A 27247-nucleotide genomic window follows, 5' to 3' on the forward strand; every position below is an offset into this window, starting at 1 on the left:
ATTTAACTATTTATTGAAAATAAAATAGATTTGGATTTAGTGCGACTGTTTTGTACGAGTTTATATTCCTATTTAGTATAACATAAACGTATTTGTAATATACTATGTATTCCATTATTCCCACTCATTATGGGTACATGATGTAAAATGGCACAAAATACACTATAATTCTAAAGTGTCCTAACTCATGGAATAGTTTGTCTAGTCAGTCCTATACTAAATAACCTCAATAAAATAGGCTCGTTAAAGTCTCAATCGTCCAAATGGCATATACATAAATTATTTATAATTTTAGGTGAATTGAACTTTTCACATTGCACGTACATAAAGTTTAATAACAACAAACATACTGTAGTTATAAAGGGTGTAGCTCAATTTTCAATCTTCAATGACATAAATGAACAATGAATGTATCAAATGATTTGGACTTGTTATATCATTACTATTTTGGTACAATTTAAATATTTTGGATTGGTTTGACAAACACGCTGTAATCCTAAAACGTTTAGCTCAATTTCCATTATGGATAATACAAATGACTGAACAACCAACATAAATTAGTAATATTTAACTTTCAATTTCATGTACAATCATTGTTATATCATTACTGTTTTGATATAAAATTTGAATATTTTGGATTTATTTCACAAACACATTATAATTCTAAAACGTTCAGCTCAATTACTCATTCAAAATAATACAAATAACTGAACAACCAACATAAATTAATAATATTTAACTTTTAATTTCATGTACAATCATATTGCTTAGATGAATATACACATTGAGTATAATTATAACCATAAGTAAGATAGATAACAAACTACAATATCAATGCAAATGATAATTTCTTTCATAAAAGCCAATAAGTTTGAACATTAAAGAATTGTTTGAAGAGGGAAACAAACTGCAAATTAAAGAAAAATAATATTGAAAAATATAACACTAAGTGCATTCAATGACGTATGGGATCCTTACAAGACCTACAATTATGACCTCTCTTACCACATCGACTACAGCGGACTATAGTTTTGTTTTCTAAACAAGACGTGATTCTTTTTTTCTTAGGCCTCCCAGCCAAACATTTGACATTAGGAGGAAGAGCTGGATCATTACCAACTGCATGAATTGCAGTAAATTGTTGAACATTGCCAATAGGTCCCAACGCCAACATGAGCAAGTACGATTCAGAATGTTCACAACAAATTGGTTTGTGCGATCATGTACTACAAATTCATACTGGTTAATGGGGTATAACAGCAAAATAATAAGAATAAGAATAAGAATAAGAAACTCATATTTACACCATGTTGTCTTCTCATATAGCTTACAACATCACAAGGCCGGCATGGGACTTTGTCATTCATTTTAAAAAAATGACTTTGTACACTCAGTAACAATTCAAGATGTTGCTTGCTATTGACCATCTTTAACAATGTCAATGGAATATTGATGGATATCGATGTATTTTCGAACCATCCACACAGCACCCTTATATATACAGATGCACGTAGATACCACCCACATGACAGATCTTTGTAATGAATTTCAAATGAAGTTTTGTTTGACCTAATAGTAGTAAGTTCAAAACTATTTTTAAGAGCAAGCAAATAAACTTCTTTCTTCAATACAGACTTGCTCCTAAAAAGTAAATCTACTTTAATGGGAATACTAGATTGAAAGGACTCAAAATCTTAGAAATCAACGATTTCATTGTTGCCCTCCAGAGGTTGGGAAGAATGATTAATGTCTCCTATTTCATTATTCAAATACAGTGTATTTTCGGTGTTCAGGGCAACAAATGAGACATGGTCGTCAACCACTACACATAAATCAATTTGGGGGGACTCTGACAAAACTGACATCAACCAAAAATATCTTTATCTTCAACAATCCTAATAAGATTCGAATTGGTAGAACCATTCCAGTATATTGTCAAACGAGATATAGTTAACTCACTTGAAGGAAAAAGTTTACCTTGGATATATTCCACAAATTGTTGGAACGATGAATTTGATGAAATATGTACCTCAAATTTTCGAAAATCATAGTAATAAGAGTTATCGTCACATCGACCATCAAAGAGAAGTCTAATCCATTGTAAAGTCATAGCGAAAACAGTAGCTTGTGAAAGAAACCACAACAAAACCTAAATCGATAAACATAACAAATGTTATGGCCATTTTTTTCCGATAGTGATATTTCTCAAAATTGTTAAAGTAATAGCAAAAATAGTATATAAAACAATTTAGTCCTTCAAGGGTATGAGAAATATACAGCTAATTTATTAAGAATATATGTATAAAATTATAAAAACAATTAAAAATTTTGAATAAAATTGAATATGTATAACGTAATGAAAAACAATTCAAATATTTGAATAAATTTGAAATTTGATTAGATAAAATAAAATTTGATAATATATAGATATTTAAAATATAAATTTAGTAGAAAAATCTTGATATTTAATTAAGGTGAGATTAATTCGAATAGTGGTTAAACATAGTCTAAATTAATAATAAAATCACCACATTATGTTAACTACATTAAGAAAATCAAGAGGACAATTGTTCTTTAGAAAAATCAGCAATTACCCTATATAACTCGACCTTATATATGATTCTACACTTACCATGTATTTGTAATTTCATCAATAACAACAACTACAAACTAAACAAGGGTAAATAAGAGATTTAGAAATTCGTGGCCATGTACATATCACATGAGTTGTCATAAATTTTTATTACTGAATGGTTTTCATTTTTTAGAACGAAACCTTAAATTTTACCATAAGCTCCCATTAAAAAGAAATAAAAGTTGGACAAAATGGAAAAGATAGTCAAGCAAAATAGCTTTCTTTGAAGAGATGATACTACTACTACTTTTTATGGATCAATATTTCTAAAAACCATCTTTTATTCCAAATATACAATCAACGTTGACTCCTCAAGTCAATTCAACGTTATAGTTTTTCCAACCTAAAAGAAAAATAATTGTGTAAACAAATTTTAAAAATTAATATCAGAAATCATTTTTAAAAAAGATTTTCAAAAATAAAAAAATAAAAGAAACTATTTACACAAAATAGCAAGATTTAATCATTTTTAACTTTTATCAGTCTCTATCACTAATAGACACTGATAGACTTCTATCGACCTCTATCACGGATAGGTGTTGATAGACTTCTATCAGTCTATCAATATTTTTTTTATTATTTCCGTAAATAGTTTGACATTTTTTTTATATGTGAAAATTTTTCCTTTTATAATAATTAAAAGCATTTTGTAATGATTTAAACTATAAATACTTTGGTCTCTTTTCACTTTTGTTCATTTTAATTCCTCCATGTCAAAATATTTATTTTCATGTTTGTACTTTTTAAAAATGATAATTTGGTCAATATCAAATTTTTATTAATAAATATTTATTTCTTCAATTAATAAAATAACTAAAATATATTTTTTTTAATTATATAAAGTATAATATTTGAAACTTAGATACTGGTGAACCTATTATTCAAATCTCATTGTCTAAAATGATTTTTTTCCCTAATTTTTTAAAACTTGAACAAGTTTCAAAGCATCATTTTCATTCCATTTTTAAAACGTTCTTAAAATTATTAGCAAAACAAAATTAAAATTAGGAAGCCAATTAAACACTTTTTCGATTGTAAATATTTGTTAAGGCACAATTGTCAATATTTAGGCAATAATTGGTAATGCTTTATTTTATTCTTCGATTTTTAAAACTGTCTCACAATTTACTAAACTAAATAGTTTCTTTATATTTCATTATAACATTTAAGCTTTTAGGTTCATTTACTTTTCTAAATATAACAAAATTTGAATCTTGTTCTTATAATATATTAATGATAGACTATATTATTTATAGAAGTCTATCAACGATAAAATCTATTATCAATAAATTTTGTTATATTTACAAATTTTTAAAATTATGCGATATACTTAATTATTAATCCTATGAAATTATCCATTGTTTATAAAAAAAAAAATAAAAAAAAAACCATTCATTGTAATTACTCTTTTTAACACATGTGGATCAAATAAAATTCAAGTAGTTTCAAAATAAAATAAAATAAAATTCAAATTAGTACAATGTTCTACGTTATTAAAGGGATGCAAAGTTCAAACCATTTATCAAAAGATTAAAGAAAATGATTGTTTTTGTTTGAGAATTAAAATAAATATTTTAAAGTACGCAGATAAAAATGGAAGAAATCTGAAAAATGTTGAGAAGAAAATCGACAACCACGGATTATAATATTTAAAAAAGTATTTTTTAAAATCAATGATTAGGTGTAGCCGCACTTAATCCTATACTTTCCCTCTCCTTAAAAAAAAATAAAAAAAATAAAAAAAACTAGAAAGAAAAATAATTTTTTTAAAAAAATAAAGTGTCTGTGGTGCATTTTGATTGGGGGCTAGTGGGGCAATATTGGGTGCCTAAGTTTTTTTCTTTTTTGCGTGGTCTTCAAATTTTGGATATAGTTTTCATTTTGTCTCTAAACTTAAAAAAATTACACTTTTATTATTAAATTTTGAATTTTATTTCTTTTTAGTTCCTAAATTTTAAAATATTATATTTTTTCAGTTTGGTTTCAATTTAAACCCTAATGTTAAAAAAAAATTAATTTTTTGTTGGAGAGCTCTCCATGACATTATTCCAACTAATCTCAATCTCTATAATCTCAAAGAGAGGTTAAGGTAATACCGATTTGTCTTTTGTGCAATACATCACCAGAATCCAACAGACTATGTCCTCCTAAAATGTCCACGTGCAAAACTCATCTGGAACAAAATCTCATCATCGTTTCTATTCAGGCAAGAGTTTATCGATAATTTTAGAGGTAGATAAAAAATAATTGACGCTTCAAATATAAAAGATAAATTGAATATTTTTGTAATAACATGCTATCTTGAATGATAGAAATTTTGTTGTATTTGGAATTTCATATTTTAATTTGAGAGGTTTATGGATTTTGAAATACTATGAAAAATTTCAAACGTCCTTTGAAAGAAACTCTTCTATAAAAGTATCAAAGTCACATGTTCATCCCCACAAATGGACCAAACCACCCAAAAAAGAGAGTTGTACAAATTATGCTCATGTAGCAAGTTGAATGAAACATGCATTTCTCGACAAAAAAAGACCTTCGTGTTCAATATTTTTACACTTTTAATCTAATTTTTATCTAAATAGTCACCTTCGATTCTTAGGTTGAATGTCTATTAATTAAATTAAAAGCACTAAAAATAAATCAAAATTAATTAGTTTTCACTATTTATTTCATTACTAATAAAATTAATTTTAAACTCTCACCTCATAATTAAAATTTAATATCAAAATTGTGTAACCATATATAAATAAGAAAAAAAATTGTGGAACCATATATAAATAAGAAAAAAAATCTAGAAGATCATGGACAAAACTTATAACATTATATAAATCTGATCTCATAATACGTACCCTAACAAATAAAAAATGTTGTCATTATCAATTCAATGATAAAAAAAAAATCTCAAAATTTAAGAGAGAAATGTAACATTTTAAAATCATAAAGAATAAATAAAAATCAAAAGACACTTATGGATAAAAATTGAACCTTTTGAAAATTAGGATCAAACAAATACTCATCCAAATTTGGGGACAATTGCGTCCAATAATAGTAAAGTAGTTAAAGACGAAGCACGCTAGAAACCAAACGCAGTTCACGGACACCTAGACTTCTCCGTCACGGCACTGACACCACGCGCCCACGCGCCCAACAGTTCCTTTTGATTTCAGTATTGAGTATTTACCGCCACGTCATCATTCCAATCAAATACTCGACCCGACCCGGACAACTCAGTCCACGTGCCCGTATACCAAATTCAGCAATATTACCAATCATAAACTGCCACGTGGTCTCTAGCTCACCCTGTTTCCGGTATATATTATTTTATTTTCTGTTTGTTATCCACGGGATTGCTCCACCATTTCCACACCCACAGAAAACAAGAAGACGCAGCGTTATGGGGAAAGAGGCCGATTTTCCTAGTTCTCCGTCGGAGGCGGAGGCGGAGGCGGCGGAGACGGCGACGGGCGGCGCTACTGCTGCCGAGTCGGAGTTCAAGCTCAAAGGATTCAAGAACTTCGTTCGAACGAATCCGAAATCGGATCGGTTTAAGGTTAAGCGGTTTCATCACATTGAGTTCTGGTGTACCGACGCTACGAATACCGCTCGGAGATTCTCCTGGGGACTTGGTATGCCGATTGTAGCTAAATCGGATCTCTCTACCGGGAATATGACTCATGCTTCTTATCTCCTCCGTTCCGGCCAGCTTTGCTTTCTCTTCACCGCACCTTATTCGCCCTCCATTGCCGCCGCTGAAAACCTTACTCCGGTATCCACCGCTTCAATCCCTAGTTTCGACCATTCCGCCTGCCGTGCCTTCTCCGGTAGCCATGGATTAGGCGCTCGAGCAATCGCTCTTGAGGTTGAGGATGCTGAGATCGCCTTCAGAACCAGCGTCGCACACGGAGCGAAACCTTCGTCTCCTCCGATAGTTCTCGATAATCGCGCTGTTCTGTCGGAAGTTCACTTGTATGGCGATGTTGTTTTGCGTTACATTAGCTACAAAAACTCTGTTTCTGGCGATGATGACGAGAATAAACCAGACGTATGGTTCTTGCCGAAATTCGAGGCCATGGAGGAGATAGCTTCGTATCCGCTCGATTTCGGGATTCGAAGACTGGACCATGCAGTCGGAAATGTGCCTGAGTTGGGAGCGGCCGTATCGTACTTGAAAGGATTCACTGGATTTCACGAGTTTGCAGAGTTCACGGCGGATGATGTGGGGACGAGTGAGAGCGGATTGAATTCGGTGGTTCTGGCAAACAATGAGGAAATGGTTTTGCTACCAATGAACGAGCCGGTTTTCGGGATGAAGCGAAAGAGCCAAATACAGACGTATTTGGAGCACAATGAAGGAGCAGGAGTTCAGCACTTGGCATTGATGAGTGAGGATATTTTCAGAACCTTGAGGGAGATGAGGAAACGAAGTAGCGTCGGTGGATTTGAGTTCATGCCGTCGCCGCCGCCGACATATTACAATAATTTGAAGAGCAGGGCGGGAGATGTGCTGACGGATGAACAGATTAAGGAGTGTGAAGAATTGGGGATTCTGGTGGATAAAGATGATCAAGGAACTTTGCTTCAGATCTTCACCAAACCCGTGGGAGATAGGTGCGTAATTAATTGCTTTTATTGAAAACCAGAACATTTTTTCTTCTGCTTTCTTTAATTCTACTTGAAAGTCTTGTTGAATGTTGCCATATTATATCTTCATACCCTTTGAATAGTTGTAGGCTCTGTGTATAGCATTGATGGATTGTTTCTGTATGAGCTGTATGAGCTGCAAAGGTCGTAGTGAAATTGTCCTGTTTTCTCCATGTCCATGGATGATCCCTCCGGTGGGGGTAGAACAACTGAAGTATTGAAATAATTAAATTCAGCGTAACCCATCTGAGTCAATCGGCAGAAAAGTATGAGGTTATGCGGTCAAACATTTGTTATGTTGTTTAGAGCGTTAGATTATAACTAAATTTATCATAATTCATGATCTTAAGTTTTTTAATCAAACAGTTAAATTTAATGGATCATGAGCCTGTGATCCATAATTAAGAACAGATATAATAATAGAAAATATTCCCCGTCTTCCACCTTCACAAGAGTAGGAGGAGGTGGCAGCAGTGGGCGAGAGGAAGAAGCGGAAGAATCTACTTTTTTCTCCTCGAGTTCAACCCGCTGCCCTTTGGGTCGAACTTATGACGACTTAAACCTGTTGTTGAGCTATATTTGGGTGGTAAGAATCCACAAAATTTGGTCGTTTTCAATGAAACCAACAACATTAATTTGAATATAGATGTTGATCTAGGTTGCAATTCTGTGGAAATATAAACCAATAACACTTTCTGTATTTTGTTCATATGCATATATATAAATATTGACATGTGTTGCAGATTGAATCCATAGCTTTTAACTTGATATACATATTCTATGCAGGCCTACCATATTTATTGAGATAATTCAGAGATTGGGATGCATGATGAAGGATGAAGAGGGGAAAGTATATCAGAAAGGAGGGTGTGGTGGCTTTGGAAAAGGAAACTTTTCAGAGCTCTTCAAGTCCATTGAGGAATATGAGAAGACACTTGAAGCCAAAAGAGTTTCAGAGCCAGCTGCTGCTTGACAATCAAACCATTCAGTCTAACATCAAAGGCACACTAATAAGGTACTTCTATATACTTCTAGTTCTAGTAAAACCAAGGAGCAACAGAAACCCAATGGGGCCATTTATTAGCTTCATGAGTTCTCTGTATAGTTTCTAATGTTTCTTTATTTGGCTCATCTTAGTAAGTAATTGTGTGGCTTAAACCAACTTCTATAAATGAAATCACGTGCTGTTTTCTTGTTTAATTCATCTGATAGCTCTTGAAACTTGGTTCCTTTGTGCAAGTAAAGTAGTAGAATTTCAGAGAGTCATTAGAAAGAATTGGAGTCCATTAGAACTCTCAATTCATTGATGAATTCCTAGATCAAGCGTGTTAATCTGTTTGAAGATCAAAATCATCTTTTTTTTCAAGTAAAATCTTGTCAAAACTTTCCTCTAAAAAACCACGTGTATCCTTATCTAAATTCCAAAATTGATTATAACCGAAAAAGAATCCATTGGGGGAATGTTATAAGTTTAATTTTCAAATAAAACAATTAAATGGTTATCAAATTGGGTCTTAATAATGAAATACATTAGTATGATGAGTGTAGTAATTTTATAATCATGAGGATAGTTAAAGTTTGTTTTTATGAGGGATGTAATCGTCCTTTCCTTTCAAAGTAAGGAGTTGAATTGTTATTTGTAGATCAGATTTTTAGATAAAGTTCAAACATTATTTCTTTCTTAGAAGGTTGGGAGGTTCAAAAATTCGGAAAAGAAAATTTTTCGTACTACCTACCTTCACAATAATAATAAATTAATATAACATACAACCGCATTTCAAATTATTAGAATTGACTACTATACTGCTACAAATTTGTTGTCGGTACTCTTTCTGAATTTTCTATTTGTTTAGTGGAGTGGATTGATTTATGGTATTACTATTTTAAATCATTCTTGTTTTATTATTTTTAGTATTTATTATTTTCTATTCGGACTAAAATAGTCTACGAACCAAATATAGATCACTCTAAATATAGATTGTTGTAGCCATTTACTATATATAACAACCAGCTCTCCCTTGCTATAATTCAGAATAATTTTAATAAGTTAGATATTGATGCCTACCTATTTTAGTCCTTAACAAAAGACCCCAACTCCATCTTGGATATGTTTAGGTATTATTGAGTGATTAAATTGAACGAAGGATATTATTGAGAGATCGAATTATTGTTTTGTTAGATGGTGATTGGAGTTTTATCTATTGAACTACACTTAAATCAAGGATGAAAATATTAGTCAATATGTTAGTATGCTCGTGAAGATATCTATAAATTTCTTTAACGTCAACATCAAATATCTATCGATATATCCAATATCTTTTATAACTATTTGTAAAAAAATAAAAATAAATAGAAAAAAATATCTATTTAACTCAATATGAATAAAAATACCAATAATAATATTTGTAACTTAATTTGAGAGCAAGAATTTAATTATTAATCTAAATAAATTTTATAAATTATATGACTTAATGAAATATATGTCAATATCAGTATTTTATCAATATAAATCCATAAAATTTGAAGTCTCAATATTTATATTTTAATCTTTAGTTTAAAATAACTAAACATATTTTTTTAACAAATAGCTTATAAAAAAAAAATTAAAGTGCATTTGATTAGTCATCAAGAAAACTACATTTTGTTTAGTTTCAAATGTGTTTAATAATAATATATGTTAGTTTCAAAATTATGTTATCGTTATCATTATCGTTACTGTTAGTATACAATATGAAAAGTATAAATCTGTCACATTTATTGTTGCTATTACTGTTTGACCCTAAACAATATCGATAACTTTTAAGTAAACGCAATTAAAAGTAATCTAATTAAACGCAATTAAAAGTAATCTAATTACATTTGCGATCGTGGCCTATTACATTGAACTATAAATAGAATCACATTATTTTACACCAATGTTCATTATGGATCGGTAAACGTCAACTTCATCATTGGGCCACCTCAGCCCAACCCAAGTTTAAAAAGGGAAGACCCCAATTGGATGCAGGCCCAAGCCCAAAGGCTTAAGGCATTGTTTGGGCTTGAATTGTGCCAACCTAATCGTCAAAAGCTAAGCTCATGTTGACCCAATATTAATGAAATATTATTAAAATTTATTAAAAATTTATTTTTATTTAGGGTATTTTATATTTTTATTACTTTTGGATAAAATTATTGGTAGTATAAAGTCTTATTTAGTGTTTAATTGTCTTAAAAAGTTTTATACACTTTAAAGAAAATGCATGTTAATTAAAAATTGTGATATATTGAAATATATCTAAAAGAAAATTTTAAAAATTTTACTTTTTTTAATATATAAAATAATATAAGCATATATAATTGGGTTGGTCCTCCATATCCAATGAATAAATAGGTTGAATCGGTCAAACGTTGACTCTCATATCTCTATAATAGGATGATATTGTCGACTTTGAACATAAACCTTTGTTTTTGGTACTAAGTCTAGCACTAATGTCTAAAAGTTGGAGCCCAAAACTCTAAAGTCCAATATTTTATACATATTGTTATCAAATTAATTTATCTTTTATTATAAAATAATAATAATAAAAAAAAGATTTAGATACTATTGAATCTGTAACAAGCATATAAACAAATCGAAAGTTGGTGAGATAAAATAAAATTTGATAATAAAAGATAAATTCGAATATAAACGAGAGAGAAAATTCAGTAAGTTTTATAGTTTCGTTTTCATTCAAGCTTCAACAACTAAACTGTATTTATAACTCCATCAACCACAAAACCTACGAACCCATAAAGGGAAAAACAACAAGAAGCCTAACTCGTTGTAGATGCATTGCAAAACAACAAGATTATAAAAGTGAATATTTATTTGTTTGTCAAAAAGATATATTAATGGTATAATAATATAATAAGATGATAATGAATAGAAAGTGATTAAAAAAGTACAAAAAAAAAATGATAAAAATTCGAATGGAATATGCAGTTTATCAGATAATAATATATATAAAATAATGAGTGAAATCTTGATCAGAAGCAAATATATTAATCCTAATTTAAAATAATAAAAAAATAATAAGATAATCTAAAATTTAAAAATTTAGTATAGATTAAAATTTGTGTTATACAAATCAAAGATTGGTTCATTCCGAATATTTTCGAAAAGTTGTTATATCAAATCAAATATAATATTAAACAGTCAACTCAAAATTCAGATTGGGCAAAAAATTCACCCTTTTTATTAGGATCGGCAATGAGGACGAGAAGGGGCGAGGGGTGGTCCCCCGTCCCCGATTCCGTAGCGAGAGTTTACCTCATCTCTGCCCCTGTCCCCGACATTTAAAGGTGGGGATTCCCTGTCGAGGAAATAGGGTCTCTGTAGAGACCCATTTCCTATTTCCCCCGTTAATTGCCCACGGGGGATTCCTCTCTTCATTCCCTACAAGGATTCCCCTATTCACTCGGGATCACTATTAACATTTTTTTAATAATTCGAGTCACTTTGTTTAAAATTGCACAAGTCCACAAAAAATAAACAAAATTTATTAGACTTATCCATGAAATAAACACAATTTAGAAACTCACAAATCTATTAAATAATTTTACAACTTAAATTAAATAAAGTTCGAATAAAAGTTGGAAGTAAAACAAAGTCAAAAGTCTTAATACAATTACAAATACAACAACCACAATCATAAACTTGCTCGCCTTTCTCTCTTCACCAATGACTTTACAGTCAAGTTTTTCTTCTTTCTCGACATCATTTTATCCTTAGTTGTAAGTATTAGTCCTACATTTAAAATATAATTAACAAATAATGTCACAAAAATAAGTAGACAACAAGTTTTAAAAAGGGTCATAAAAATTAATGTTAATCCTTGAGTATACCTCATTCTTCACTCCATCTTCATCAAAGTCGTCTGCATCTTCTAAACAGCTGCTTAATAATATTCCAGTCTAACAGACATTCCATTATTTCTTCAGGAAGCATCGGCGCATCTTCTAAACCTCTTCTAAACTTTTTCTAAACATGGCTTCGCAAGAAAAACTTTTATAGTCGTCTGCATATTCCAGTCTAACAAACATTCCATTATTTCTTCAACACAATTTATAGTCGTTTGCATCTTCTAAACATCTTCTAAACTTTATCTGACGCAAGAAAAAGCGTCGACGCATCTCATTTTCCCCGACGATAAATTGGCAACATCGGGATAAAACCAATCCCGACGGAGTGTTTATTAGCGTCGGGTGAACCACTATATCCCAACGGTCTATAAACCAACTGTCAGGTTTGTTCAATTATCCCGAGGGTCTAAAGATCGTCGAGAGATATTTAGTTTTTAAGAAATGAGGAAATTGCAGCTTTATGTTCTCTCGGTGGTCGAAGCAATGTCGTCGGGGTAAAGTCCCTTTGCTCGACAGTTCTGAACCGTTGGGAGGTAGCGAAATAGAAAATTGAAAAAAATTTATGGGGAATTGTCAAATTCTCCTGACGGTTCTCGAGTGACCATAGGGAGTATCTACTTCTCCCGACGGTAATGCACTCGTTGGGGAATTCTTAATTTTAAAAAGGAGATTTTTTAATTTTTTTTGTTAGCCTGTATCGACGGTGTGGAGAACGCCATCTGGTGAAGTTTTATTTTTTTAAAAAAATATATAAATAAAAAATTATAGAAAATTGTCAAGTTTTGACCGACGGTATGCAAGAAACCGTCGGGAGAAGATTGAGTTCGCCCGATAGTATTTGAACGACCATCGGGAGTTTTTATTTCGGCCGATGGTATTGGAGCAATCGTCGGGCAATCGTTATTACAATAAAAGAAAAACTTATGGAAAATTGCGAAGTTATGCTAACAGAGGTGTAAGACGATACTAGGGAGTTCGTATGTCGGTCGATGGTGGTCGACGGGTATTAAATTAAAAAATAATTATGGTAAGTTGTGAAGTTATGTCGATAGTAGTGTCAAAACACCGTCGGGATAAGGTTGCGTTAGCCCAACGAGACATGTGTAACCGTCGGAAGTTCATATTTAGGCCAATGGTGGTCACTTTACCATTGGCCGATGGGTATTAAGTTAAAAACTAATTATGGAAAGTTGTGAAGTTATGCCGACGTTATATACACTAGACTCATCGTGGCTATTGGCTTATTCATAAATCAAATCAAATAGGCTTTTTTAACTCAGTGGTAGAGTAACAACATAGTAAGGCATAAGTCATCGGTTCAAATCCGATAAAGGGCTTTGGCTTTTTTCATAAAACTCCAGCCGTAGTATTCATATTTGATTGAAGGGAGAATAGACGACATTTTTTTTTTTTTGTGATAAAAAAAGGAAAAACTGTATAATTTCATTCAATTATAAAAAAGTTATCTTTAATTATAACAATTTATTATTATAATGAATAATATAATAATAATTATGGTTAGAAACTCAAAATTAGAAATTATATAGTGACACATTTTTTTATTATTTTGATTCTAGAATTTATATATTCTAATTCTATTATTTTATTCTAGATTCTATTCTAATCCTTAGAATAGATTCAAATAATCTATCATGATTTGGTGGTGTCAGAACACCATCGGGTGAAGGTTATGTTAGCTCGACGGGATACGTGTGACCGTCAGGAGTTTGTAATCTCGCTGATGGTGTTCGATCGGCCGTCGGTATATGGTCATTGATCTCGACGGTTTACCAAATGACCGTCGGGATAAGTTCATTAAAAGCTCTCGTTCTTCTTTTTCGGTATAAGTTCGTTAAAACCCCTCGTTCTTCTTTTCCTTCTTCTTCCATTTTCTCTTCTCTCTTTCGTTCTTTTTTCTCCGAAACCCATAGTCGTCCGATTTTTTCTCTTTCGCTCGTTGTCTGGTTGCCGTCCGCTAGCCATCCTCTCGTTGTCCACTAGCCGTCCGATTTTGGTAACATATTTTTTTTCAGTGGTATAGGGCTAAAATTGGTGTTGATTGTTTCAAAAAACTCATTTTTATATAAATATTTTAAAAAAAAATACTGAAAAATACACTTTAAAATAAACACTCTAATTTTTCAAAATGATTTAGTTTTTAAATTAAATACTTCAAAATGCAATAGTATTTAAAATCTTCAATCCCTTTGTAATCTTGGTTGGAAACCCCAATACAAATCTTCATATTCTCTATCTCTCTTTAAAAGCTTTTAATAACATTTGAACAAGAGCATAGTCTAAAAGTTCAAATACGTAACTGAAATTTCTTGAAATTTAGAACTAGGTACAATTCTGAAAATTAATCTTATATCATTTAACTCAAGGAAAAATGGTTCTTTTCAAAAAAAAAAAAAAAAAAAAAAAGGTGAGGTAGGCAAAACAATTTTAAAGTTAAGACTATGGAGAACCACTGTTTAATAAAGATGCACGTGTCTTCCACGATCATTGTAAGCATTAGAACAAGCAAAAATAAAGATACTTTCAAAGGGAAAAAAATAAAATTAATAATATGTCATTTAGACCAAATAAAAATAATAAAGCACCAATAAATTGCAAAATAATGCTTCCTTAAATTAAAGTATGAAAAATATAAATACAAATTAAAAAAAAAAAATCAACTTTGAACTTTTTTTTATAGCTTTAGTGTAATTATAAAAATGAACTATAAAAAAATGTAATCAAATTCATTTCTTAAATTAAATTATAAAAAAAATTTAATTTTAAAAAATAAAATTGACATTTTTTTACTAGCTTTAGTATAGTTGTAAAAAAAATAAAGTATAAAAAATGTTATCAAATTACTTTCTTAAATTAAAATATAAAAAGATGTAATTAAAAAAATTAAAAAGTTTTAATTTGATTTTTTTTAAAATATTAGTACAATTATAAAAAGATGAAGAACAAAAACTATTTGGTTTTTGGTTTTTGGTTTTTAATTTATTTTTGAAAATTAAGTCTATACACACTATTTTCGCCTCCAAACTTCATTTGTTATCTTCTTTTTATTAATGATTTAAAAAATTAAGTCAAATTTTGAAAACTAAAAAATGTAGGTATCATTTGGTAACCATTTGGTTTTTTGTTTTTGTTTTTGAAAATTATCTTACAATAATTTACATTTTTCTTAAGTACATGGTTGAACTCTTAGCCAAATTTTAAAAATAAAACAACTTTTTGAAAGCTATTTTTTTTTGTTTAGTTCTAAAGATTTGACTTGGTTTTTTAAACAATTGGTGAAAAGTAGATAATAAAGCAAGAAATTTGGAGCTAGAAGTAGTGTCCATAGATTTAGTTTTCAAAAATAAAAATAAAAAACAAAATGATTACTAAACGGGGTTGTAGCTTTTAAAAATTTGTTTTTTGGTTTTAGAATTTTGCTAAGAATTCAATTATTGTATATAGAAAAGATGTAAATCATTGTGAGAGATAACGAGAAAATAGGCCTAATTTAAAAAAATAAAAAAATAAAAAATAAAAAAAGGGTTACCAAGGAGCCTAAAAATAAATTTAAAATTTTGTCATTTTTTTTAGCTTTAGTATAGTTATAAAAAAAAATGAAGTATAATAAAAATATAATCAAATTATTTTCTTTACATTAAAGTATAAAGAATAATGTTTAAAAAATAAAGAGTTAACTTTTGACTCTTTTTTAAGGTTTAGTATAATTACAAGAAATTAATTATGAAATTATAATTATTGTAAAATTGAGGAGTACAACGGGAATACGAATATGGATAAAAAATAATAATATAATAATTAATGAAATAAAATAACTAAATTTATAAAGTAATTAAATTATAAAATAACTAAAATTATGGAAATAGGAATAATGGAAATAGAAAACATATGAAATTCAATTTTTATTCTCACGAATGTGCATATATTTTAAAACCACCAAATGCTACTATTTATTAACAATTTGACAAGGAGGTTGTGGTCTTATATAGACATCAAACGTGAATTATTACATGACACATGGACAACATGAAGAATGACACATGGCTTTTAGGACACTAAGCATTGAGCATCTATTTTTATAATATTTATAATACCGCTTCTTAGATGCCCATACATATATTAAATATGCCTCGTTAAAACTTTACTAGGAAAAACCCAATGGGAAAAAAACCTAGTGAAGGAAAAATAGTACATATTTTATATGGTATATACTCCTAAAAGAATATATTATATTTACTCCCCCTCACAAAAACATTACTTAAGACCTCTGAGTCGTCACATTCCAATGTCGTACACCAATTTTTCAAAAGTTGCAGTTAGTAATGTCTTTGTAAATACGTCTGTCGGTTATCCTTCAACAAATTTGTTGTACAGTGATATCGTCATTTTCTTTAAGATCATGAGTGTAAAAAAGTTTCGGTGAAATATGTGTTGTTCTATCTCCTTTAATATATCCTTTGGTTTGGGCTATACAAGCTGTGTTGTATTCGTATAATATTGTTGGAAGATTTTTATTAGAAGACAAGTCATATGTTTCACGAATGTGTTGTGTCATTGATCTTAGCCATACACATTCTCAACTAGCCTCGTGAATTTCAAGAATTTCAGCATGATTTGAGGAAATGGTCATTATGGTCCATTTCACCGATCGCCATGATATAGCAATTCCTCCACATGTGAACAGATAACCTATTTGAGATATAGCTTTGTGTGGATCAGATAAATATTCAGGATCTGCATAATCAACTAGATCAAAATTTTATTTATTTAAAGAAAACAAAACCGTATAGATTGTTTCTCAGAGATAATGGAGTATATACTTAATTCCGTTCCAATGACTTTTTTTGGAGATGAACTATATCTAGTTAATAAATTTACTGAAAATGCAATATCTAGTCTTGTATTATTAACAAGATAAATAAGTGCACTAATTGCACCAAGATATGGTATTTTAGGACCAAAAAGTTTTTCGCTATTGTCTCAAGGTCGAAATATATCTTTCTTTAGATCCAATGAACAGAATTCCATTGGAATATTTAATAGATGTGCTTTGTCAATATAGAGCCTTTTCAAAACTTTTCCTGTATAAGTTGACTGATGAACAAATATCTCATCTGCTAAATGTTTAATTTGCAAACCAAGACAAAATTTTGTTTTTTCAAGATCTTTCATCTCAAATTTTTTCTTATGATATTCTATTGCTTTTGAAAGTTCTTCAGGAGTTTTAATTATATGTAAGTCATCAACATATACAGTTATAATAGCAAACCTCGATTGTGATTTCTTTATAAAAACACATGGACATATTTGATTATTTTGATATCCTTCTTTCAAAAAATATCCACTCAAGTGATTGTAACACATTCTTCCTGATTGTTTCAATCCATATAGTGATCTCTATAACTTTATTGAATACAATTCTCTGGAATTTGATCTATATGTTTCAGATATCTTAAATACTTCTGGGAGTCTCATATAAATATCATTATCAAGAGATCCATATAAATATGCTATGACTACATCCATAAGATGCATATCCAGACTTTCATACACAGTCAGGCCAATTAAATATCTTAGTGTAATTGCATCCACCACTGGAGAATATGTCTCCTCATAATCAATACCAGATCTTTGTTAAAAACCTTGTGCAACTAGTCTTGTTTTATATCTTGCGACCTCATTATTTTCAGTTTTTTTCCTCACAAAAACCTATTTGTATCCGACAGGTTTGACACCTTATGGTATTTGAACTACTGGTCCAAAAACCTGACAGTTTGAAAGAGAATTTAGTTCTACCTCGATTGCTTCTTTCCATTGAAGTCAATCTTTTCTATGTCGACATTCTTCAATAGATTTTAGTTCATGATCCTCATTTTCAGATAAAATATCAAGAGCAACATTATATGCAAAAATCTTGTCAATAATTCCATTAGTTTGATTCCATATTTTTCCTATCATGACATAATTTATTGAAATCTCATTATTATCTTTAGGTATTTCACCTTTCTCACTAGTCATATCAAATATTTCTTCAATGGTATTTACATCCTCAACCAAGTCTTTTTTACTATTATTTAATTTTCATTTTCGAGGATTTTTATTTTTGAAACCCACTAGTCTACCACGATTCTGGCGTATTCCAGATTCATTTATGATAACTTGCTGTGTTGAGATATCAATTTTCGATGAGACATTTGCAGTTGGTATATGTGACTTAGTTACTTTCTTTGCATTTATAAATGCATCTGGTAGTTGATTTGCTATATGTTGAAAATGAATTATTTTCTAACTTTAAGTTCACATTGATCTGTACGGGGATCTAAATGAGACAATTGTTGGGGTTGATGCCCTAAAGTCTTGTATTCTGTAGTTTGTAAACAGTATGTACGAACACTTGTGTTATTAATATATGATATTTACTTCACATCTTGTATTTTACTCAGTTACTTGTTTTATTTGCTTTACCATAAACCAATAAATATAAAATCCCTGGTTATCTGTATGTGACTCAAGCATGTATGTGGTGATATACAAGTAGATCATGTATTGAGTGATAACCAAAATGGTTTGTAGTATATGGATAAAGGAGGGAAACCTCATACTAGTAACTCTACGGATGTGGCCCGCTTTGTGGAATGGTCACAAGTGTTGTGACTTATCACAGATGATCTGATCCTAATCATTCGTGTTCGGGACATGCAAGCGAGGGCGTTCTATACAAAGAGTTTGTATAAGACCTGACCACAAAGTGTTAACGTCTCATTATATAACACCGTTCATGACAGAGACTTCACTTTACTAGGATGACCATAGGTAACATGACCTTAATCCTGAGTGAGTTGGGAACTTCTGCCATTGAGGGCGGTCCTTTGATTTGTATGGGTACGAGTGGCCAGGTCGACTATTCAAACCTACCATTTTGGGGATTCGTCTGATTTGGGAGCTGGGAAATCAGCTACACAAGATGGAATTCACTCCTTCCCCGAGGCAGGGGTAAGTAGATAAATGGCTCCCTTAAGGGCTAATTCCGGGGCTTGAACGATGTGGCGCCACATACCTTCTCCTGGCCCGAGAGGTGTTCACAAATAGTTGGACTATGTTGTATTTTTTATTAGAGGAATCAGTGGTACTTAAGGAGTGATAAGTAACTACAGGGGCAAAACGGTAAATTGGCCCAACTGTACTTACGAGCATTATATGATAATTAATCCTTTTTCCACATTCGAACGTGGGTTAGTGGGCAGCATCGGTTATGGTAACCGATGAGTTAAAAATGAAAAAAGTTTTCATTTTGAATCGTGCAATCGATAATCCGTGAATTCTCCCAAAAGATTTCGTGAAGCGCACATTGGTGAAAGAAAATGATCGCTCGAGAGCCTATACGATAGTCGCTTCTCTGCCTAAACGATCATCCACCTCGCGCTAAACGATCGCACACTGTCGCCTACACAATCGGATAGCTTCTCTAAACGATCGTATAGTGTGCCGATTTAACTAAACGACCGTATACCTTTTCCTAAACGATCGTTCAGTAAATCCTACACGATCGTGTAGCTTCTCCTAAACGATAAGCACATCTGCTATACGATAGCGTTGTTTTCTCTCCCACTTGTTTATCGCCTACACGACTCGTTTTTCCTCATTCCTCTACCAAATTCCCCAAAGCCCAACCTTGGGTTTTCACTCCGAGAATACCCCGGGCTCATTAGTGATGGTATCGTCCCCGTTGCGGTCGTGAGTTCGCGTTGATCGTGCTGCTGCAGTCGATGTTCCCGTCGGGCATTGATAGATCACTTAGAGGGTTTCCGCTGCGTAGGAGTTCTGAAGTTTGAAGATAGTTTTCAACTGGTATGGAACTCTTTCCCTTATGATTTTATCTTATTAGTAGCATGTCGATAATTAGATTTGTTTGCATAATTGTATATGTTGAATGTATAATATTGTATTTCGATCACGGTGAGATCAGAGCAATCCGATCGCGCTCATGGAATTCTCAGTATAAGAACCTTCAACAATAATGATGCATTCCATGTAATTTCTTTTTCCAACTTTTTAATTCCTTCCCCTAATGTTGAAAAATTTTCTCATTAAAATAAAAATCAGCAAATCTAGCAGTAAATACATCACCCATCAGGGGTTCAAAATATTTAATAATTGATAGAGAATCATATCCAACATATATTCTTAACCTCCTTTGAGGACCCATCTTAGTATGTTGTGGTGGAGCAATTGGAACATATACCGCACATCCAAAAATTCTCAGATGGAAAATAACCGGCTCATGGCTATAAACTCATTGTAATGGCGAGTACTTATGATAAGCTACTGGCCTAATGCGTACAAGTGATGTTGCATACAAAATAACATGTCCTCAAACAAATGTAGAAAACTTAGCTCTCATGAGTAATGGTCTTGCAATTAATTGCAAACATTTTATAAATGATTTTGCTAAACTATTTTATATATGATCATGAGCTACAAGATGTTCAACACTTATCCTAATTGACATACAATAATCATCAAAAGTTTGGGATGTAAATTCACCAGTATTATCAAGATAAATGGTCTTAATTGTATAATCTGGAAATTGTGCTTTTAACTTAATTATTTGAGTAAGTAATCTTGCAAATGCAAAATTTTGACTTGATAATAAGCACATGTGTGTGAAGGAACTCTTATTCAAGAGTATCTACGAGCAGAAGCAGATCTTTTCAATTCATTACGACAGAATTACCGCATATACATCAAACATACTTTCATGATGCAAAAGGGATTAAGAAATCATACCAGATGAAGATTTCTTCTTCACAGTGAGTCTGAAGCTCAACCGTCTACCTCAAACAGTCACCATTCGGACAAAAGGAATTGGAGAAGACAACACTACTTAGAGCCCTCAGTATTCTTAGAGTGAGAATCTAAAGTGTGGGCTTTGTTCGGATTTAATAGAGGAATGGAGGAAGAGCGACCGTACACAACGATCAAGAAAGTAGGAGAAGACATCATCTATCACATAGACAGGATGCTTGATCATTTAGGTGATGTATACGATCGTATAGTAAAGGTAAACGATCGTCTATACGATCGTGTAGGAAATGGGTGAGCAATCGTCCAAAACGATATCGTAGGAAAAACTAAGCGATTGTCCATACGATCGTTTAGTAAATACCGGGAGCTAAACGATCGCTTAGTAAAAAGGTAAACGATCGTTTAGTAAATAGCGTGCGACGGTGTACTTGGTATATGATCGCTTAGCAATATCGTATATGTAAGCGATTGTGCAGTCTTATCGTATAGGCACTGATTTTCTAAACGATGACACTATCTTTTTCACAATACCCGCACACACCGAGATCAACATATCGTCTACTATTTATAATGCACTCGTCCGTTATTTTAAACGGAGGGATGCCTTCCCATTTTCTTTAAAACCGTCCAATTAATGTGATCTTATCACATTCATAACTTACTAATTAATATCAAATATTAATTATAATATTTTTCCTCTACTAGATAAAATCATATTTATATTCAATTTCCTCCAAATTAATATATCTCATACATAAAGTTATTATATCATATTTAATTAACTCGTTCAATTATATCATATATAATCGAACTACCTCTTGTCAATTTGAACATTTCAAATTGACCTAAAAACTTACTCTCAACTTGTATCCAAACTACCAAGGGGACCTTATGGACCTATGGCTCGAAGCTCCAACGGTACGTGAATAACTGACTAAACTCTTTAGTCACGATATCCACTATCCGTTAACTGGCAGACATTCTACTAAAGACCGACAGTTGAACTCTTCTTGCCATAGATGTATTTCTATGTCCATTGGATATAACCAATCATTAGTACAATGACCCTTCATAGATGCTCGTAATTACAACAGGCCAATTTACCGTTTTTCCCTTGTAATTACATTTTCCTCCTTAAGTACCACTGATCCCTCTAATGAACAATACAACATAGTCCTACTATGTGTGAACACCTCTCGAGCCATGAAAAGGTGCGTGGCGCCACATCATTCAAACCCTGGAATCAGCCCTTAAGGGAGCTATCTATCTACTTGCCCCTACCTCAGGAAAGGAGTGAATTCCATCTTGTGTAGTTGAGTTCTCAGCTCCCAAATCAGACGAATCCCCAAAATGGTAGGTTTGAATCGACGTTCTGGCCAATCGCACCCATGCAAATCAAAGGACCGCCCTCAATGGCAGGAGTTCTGAACTCACTCAGGATTGAGATCATGTTACCTATGGTCATCCTTGTGAAGTGAAGTCTCAGTTATGAACGGTGTTATATAATGAGACATTAACACTTCGTGGTCAGATCTTATATAAACTCTTTGTATAGGACGCCCCCACTCGCATATCCCCTTCACGAATGATCGGGATCAAATCATCTGTGACAAGTCACAACACTTATGACCATTCCACAAAGCATGTCGCATCTGTGGCATTACCAGGATAAGGTTTCCCTTCTATATTCATATACTACAGACCATTTTAGTTATCACTCAAGACATGATCCACTAGTATGTCACCACATACATGCTTAAATTACATACATATAACCAGGGATCTTAAGTTTATTGGTTTTTGATAAAAAGAAAAAACATAAATGTGCAAAGTCAAATAATGAAGTTGTTTCTTTGGAAAGCTCACATATCACGACTTTACTATATGGACTGTAGTCCCTGATATGATCCTCCTCCAGGAAAGTAACATTCGTGGAAACAAACACCTTGTATTCGGATGGATCATAAAAGTAACCTCCTCGTGTATCCAACTTCTTGGGATTTTCCTAAAGCACATGTGTTGGGCAACCCCATATGCAGAAGTGACGTAAACTAGCTCTATGTCCGTTCCACAACTCTAAGGGTGTTCTTGCAACACTCTTAGAAGGAACATTTGAATGTATACCGCAATCTCCACTGCGAAACCCCAAAACGAGTCTAGTAAGGAAGTGTAACTCATCATCGAACGAACCATGTCCAACAAGGTTCTGTTTCTCCTCTCTACTACACCATTTTGCTGAGATGTACCCGGTGCTGAGAGTTGGGAAATGATTCCATGTTCTAATAAATAGTCCTGGAACTCAGAATCTAAAAACTCTCCACCTCGATCTGATCGAAGTATTTTTTATTCGTCTATCCAAAGTATTTTCAACTTCGGCCTTAAACAATTTGAACTTTTCAAAAGATTCAGACTTTCGTTGCATCAGATAGACATACCCCTATCTCGAGTAATCATCAGTAAAACTGATAAAGTACTCATAGCCTCCTCGAGCTCGTACATCCACAGGACCACAAAGGTCAGAATGTACTAATTCAAGAGGCTCTTTGGCTTAATAACCTTTTCCAGTAAAAGGTCGTTTAGTCATCTTACCTTCAAGACAAGATTCGCACATTGGTAAAGAATTTTCCTCTAACTCACTTAGAATGCCATTCTTCACCAATCTCTTGATCCTATTGAAATTGATGTGCCCTAATCTAAGGTGCTAAAGTTGGACATTTTCTTTTGGAGAAACTCGTTGACGTTTAGATTGAGTTATGGCAGATTTAAACATCTCTATGTTATGGAGGGAACATAAGGCTAAAGGTCTTAGCACATACAAGTTATTTTCCAGTTTAGCTGTACAAATTTCAACATCATCCTTCTTTATTCAATTTAAAAGAAATAGTGTAATTGTATTGTAACAGACACTTTACAGAAATAAGGTTCCTTTTTAGTTCAGGAACTACAAAGACATCTTTTAATATAAGAAATCTATTATGTAAAGTAAACTGGATGTCTCCCACTGCCACAGCTGAGACGACGTGCCCGATGCCTACTCGCATCGTCATCTCACCAACATCCAACTATCGCCAGGATCTAATCCTCTAAAAAGAAGAACATACATGATTAGTGGCACCTAAATCTAATATCCAAGCAGAATCATCATTCTCCACTAAACAAGTTTCTAATACAAGCAAATCATATTTACCTCTATCAGCCTTGGCCGCCTTCTTTTCCTTCAGATAACGAGGACAATTCCTCTTCCAGTGTCCGTCTTGGTTACAGTGGAACATTTTCCTTTTTCAATCGGCAGTGGACGTTTCTTCTGGGCGACAAATGGCAGGTTAGAAGGCGCATTCCCTTTCCCTTTACCACCCTTCTTTTTCTTCCCCTTTCTAAAGTTAGAAGTGGAAGGTGCAGACTTTGTTCCTGAAGTCGAACCTCGATAGAACCTTTTAGAGGACGAGACAACATTTGCCTCACCTCCCTTTTTCAATCCTTACTTTTCAGCAAGGATTGGTAAGTCTGCAACTCATTGAGAAGAGTAGTAAGGGAGTATTCCACTTTGTTAAGAATCGCATTGCTAACAAAGTGAAGGAAGCTCTCCGGCAATAAATGCAGGATAATGTTAACCTGACTACCCTCATCGATCTTAGACCCATTCATCTTTACCACGTTAAAATGGACCATCATATTTAGCACGTGTTCACGAACAGAGGTATCTTCCTCCATTTTGGAGCTGAAGATGTGTTTCAGAGCATCTTGTTTGAGCTGTCCGAACATTCCCCGCAGGGATTCCATGATCTCATGAGCTGAGACCTTGGACTCGTGTTTCTTGGCCAAGACGTCACTAAGACTAGCCAGAATATAGGCTCGGGCCTTCTCATTTGCCCGTATCCAATGCTCGTACGCTATTCGAACATTTCGAACAGCGTCCTGAGATGGAATAGAAGAACATTCCTCCGTAAGGACAAACTGCAGATCCTCGATGATGAGTATCATCGTGAGCATATGTTTCCAACTCGAATAGTTTTGGCCATTCAGTTTTTCGGCGCTAAGCAAATTGATAGTGGCTAATGCCATTAAAAAAAACCGTTGCTAAAAAAGAATGAAAAACCTTTTATAAGACTTTGCAAAAAACAACTTTTTAATTAACCAATTAATTTTTAGCAAAACAAATTCCAAGTACTCTAAGTGAAAAGACTTCTATTTTGCAATGATGCCCCAGTGAGGCAGGACAAACATCACCGATGGGTAATCGGATGGCCCTTCACTAGGATGAGACAATCTCAACCATTAGGCAGAACCAACTCTTGGAATTAAACCTAATAGCCACCATTTGTTCGGTCCATAATAGTTAACCCTTAACAATCCTACGTAAGTGTAACCCCTCGTTTTTGTCCCCAAAGTCCCACCCTAATGCGCTTACTTTAAGGTAAAGACAGATTAGGACAAGAGACTAAGTAACCTTATCCTCTTACAAGAGATCAAATAAAGAAACGCGCAAAATAGCCATCCTATAGGGGGACACTCCCAGGGTGCCACGAGGCGATGCGCAGAAACTTTATTCAATCCAACGAGGGAGACCGAGGGATACGCTGTCGCACTTCCCGCTCCCACTTACTATGAACACTCTCTCCATCCACCTTGATATTGACCTACCCATACACCATCCGTTGGAGGGACATGCTAAAGATGCCTCGAGGCTGAGGGTAGATCCCACGGTGTGAGCTATGAGGAAGAAACGCGAGAAGTGAAAATGAAGCATCGAATGCCCCAAGAACCTCTCACTGAATGTTCTACCCAGGGGTTTATTAACCTAGACAATCCGGCTACTGATTATGATCTAGTCATTTATAAAGTTGCTCAAAAACAACTTTTGTCTTTGAAATAAAAAATCCAAGTAGTCACATTAAACTCTTTAATGGACTGACCTTAGTCTGCATGCATCAAATCTATCTAAATTACCTTTCCAGGTAGGTTCCCAAATAGGGGTGTTCCATTGCCGTCATCTTAAATATTCCAACCTACACAGAACCCGCCTTCGACAAAAGGTCTACTATAGATAGACTTGCAACATATGGATATTTTAGTTCTAATTTAATTTTATAACCATTTATAAAATAAACAACTAAAACACTCATCCTACATAACGAAGTATTTATAACGCTTATAAATGTAACCAAAAAAAAAAAAATTAAAGCATACAAAAATATAACCTTTATATTTTATGATGCATGAGCATGCATTTATGTAAATTGAAACATGCTTCTCTAAATTATAACACTTATAATAAAGAAAATATGCATGACCTAAGGTGGGGTTTATCTATATGTGCATACTATATGACATATTAAAAACCTACATCGCATGTAAAAAATGAAGGATTTATGGACCAGGATGAGCCTTTACAAAACCAGAATAACCCTATTTATTACATTTTTCATCGAGCAAACCGGTTCATAGGCGAACCGGATCTTGAACTGCCAGGAGGACTCCATCGTGTAGTAAATGTCGTAGGTAGACGATCGTTCAGCGCGCATTAGACGATAGGAGCATAATTAAACGATCACGTAGACGATGACGAGGCTGCGAAGCCTGATTGTCTATGCGATCGCATAGCATGACAACAGGTAAATGATTTACCTTGCGTTACTAAGCGATCATTTAGTCATTTACTGAGCGATGAAGTTTACTGACCTAAATGATCGTTCAGTATGCGCGCGCGCTAAACGATACGCGAGCATCTCATCGTCTAACCGATGCGTGCAACCAGGTAAACGATTTACCTTGCGTTAATAAGCGATCGTTTAGTCATTTACTAAGTGATAAAGCTTGCTGACCTAAATGATCGTCCAGTGAGCGCGAGCGTTAAACGATACGCGAGCATCACCTTGTCTACACATCGCGTAACTGATCTTCAACACGATGTGATCAACCCTTGATCACTTACCCGATCATCTACACAATGCGATCATCAACGATCGCGTACCCCATCGACTGCATGAAGCGATCAACACTTGATCGCATACCTTCCTTGAAGAACCACAACGCTTGCTCCAATCTTCTTCGCGAACGATTCAAAACTCATACAGACTTTGAATACAGACTCGATAACGATTATTAATGCTAAAAAACACAAGGGCCTTTACAAACAATCACAAATGTAAAAAAATTAAAACAAACTGAGGCTAACATCTATGAAACATCCAAAATCCGCACATCCACGGAAATTTAACTATTAAATAGTGTAGAAATGCAACCACCAAGAACGTATTTGCA

At 33.0% G+C, this 27247-nt stretch overlaps 1 protein-coding gene across 1 annotated transcript; it reads left to right on the forward strand.

Moving 5' to 3' along the window:
• The first annotated feature begins 5935 nt into the window (after window positions 1-5935).
• PDS1 (4-hydroxyphenylpyruvate dioxygenase) lies at window positions 5936-8479 on the forward strand. Its single transcript, XM_039043006.2, has 2 exons — window positions 5936-7246; window positions 8066-8479. The coding sequence occupies exons 1-2, from the start codon at window positions 6033-6035 to the stop codon at window positions 8250-8252; spliced, it is 1401 nt and encodes a 466-aa protein (XP_038898934.1). The 5' UTR covers window positions 5936-6032; the 3' UTR covers window positions 8253-8479.
• Window positions 8480-27247: the final 18768 nt, after the last annotated feature.

The sequence above is a fragment of the Benincasa hispida genome, chromosome 9, assembly GCF_027475165.1.
Source record: "Benincasa hispida cultivar pf3 chromosome 9, pf3_genome.v1.1, whole genome shotgun sequence".
NCBI lineage: Eukaryota > Viridiplantae > Streptophyta > Magnoliopsida > Cucurbitales > Cucurbitaceae > Benincasa > Benincasa hispida.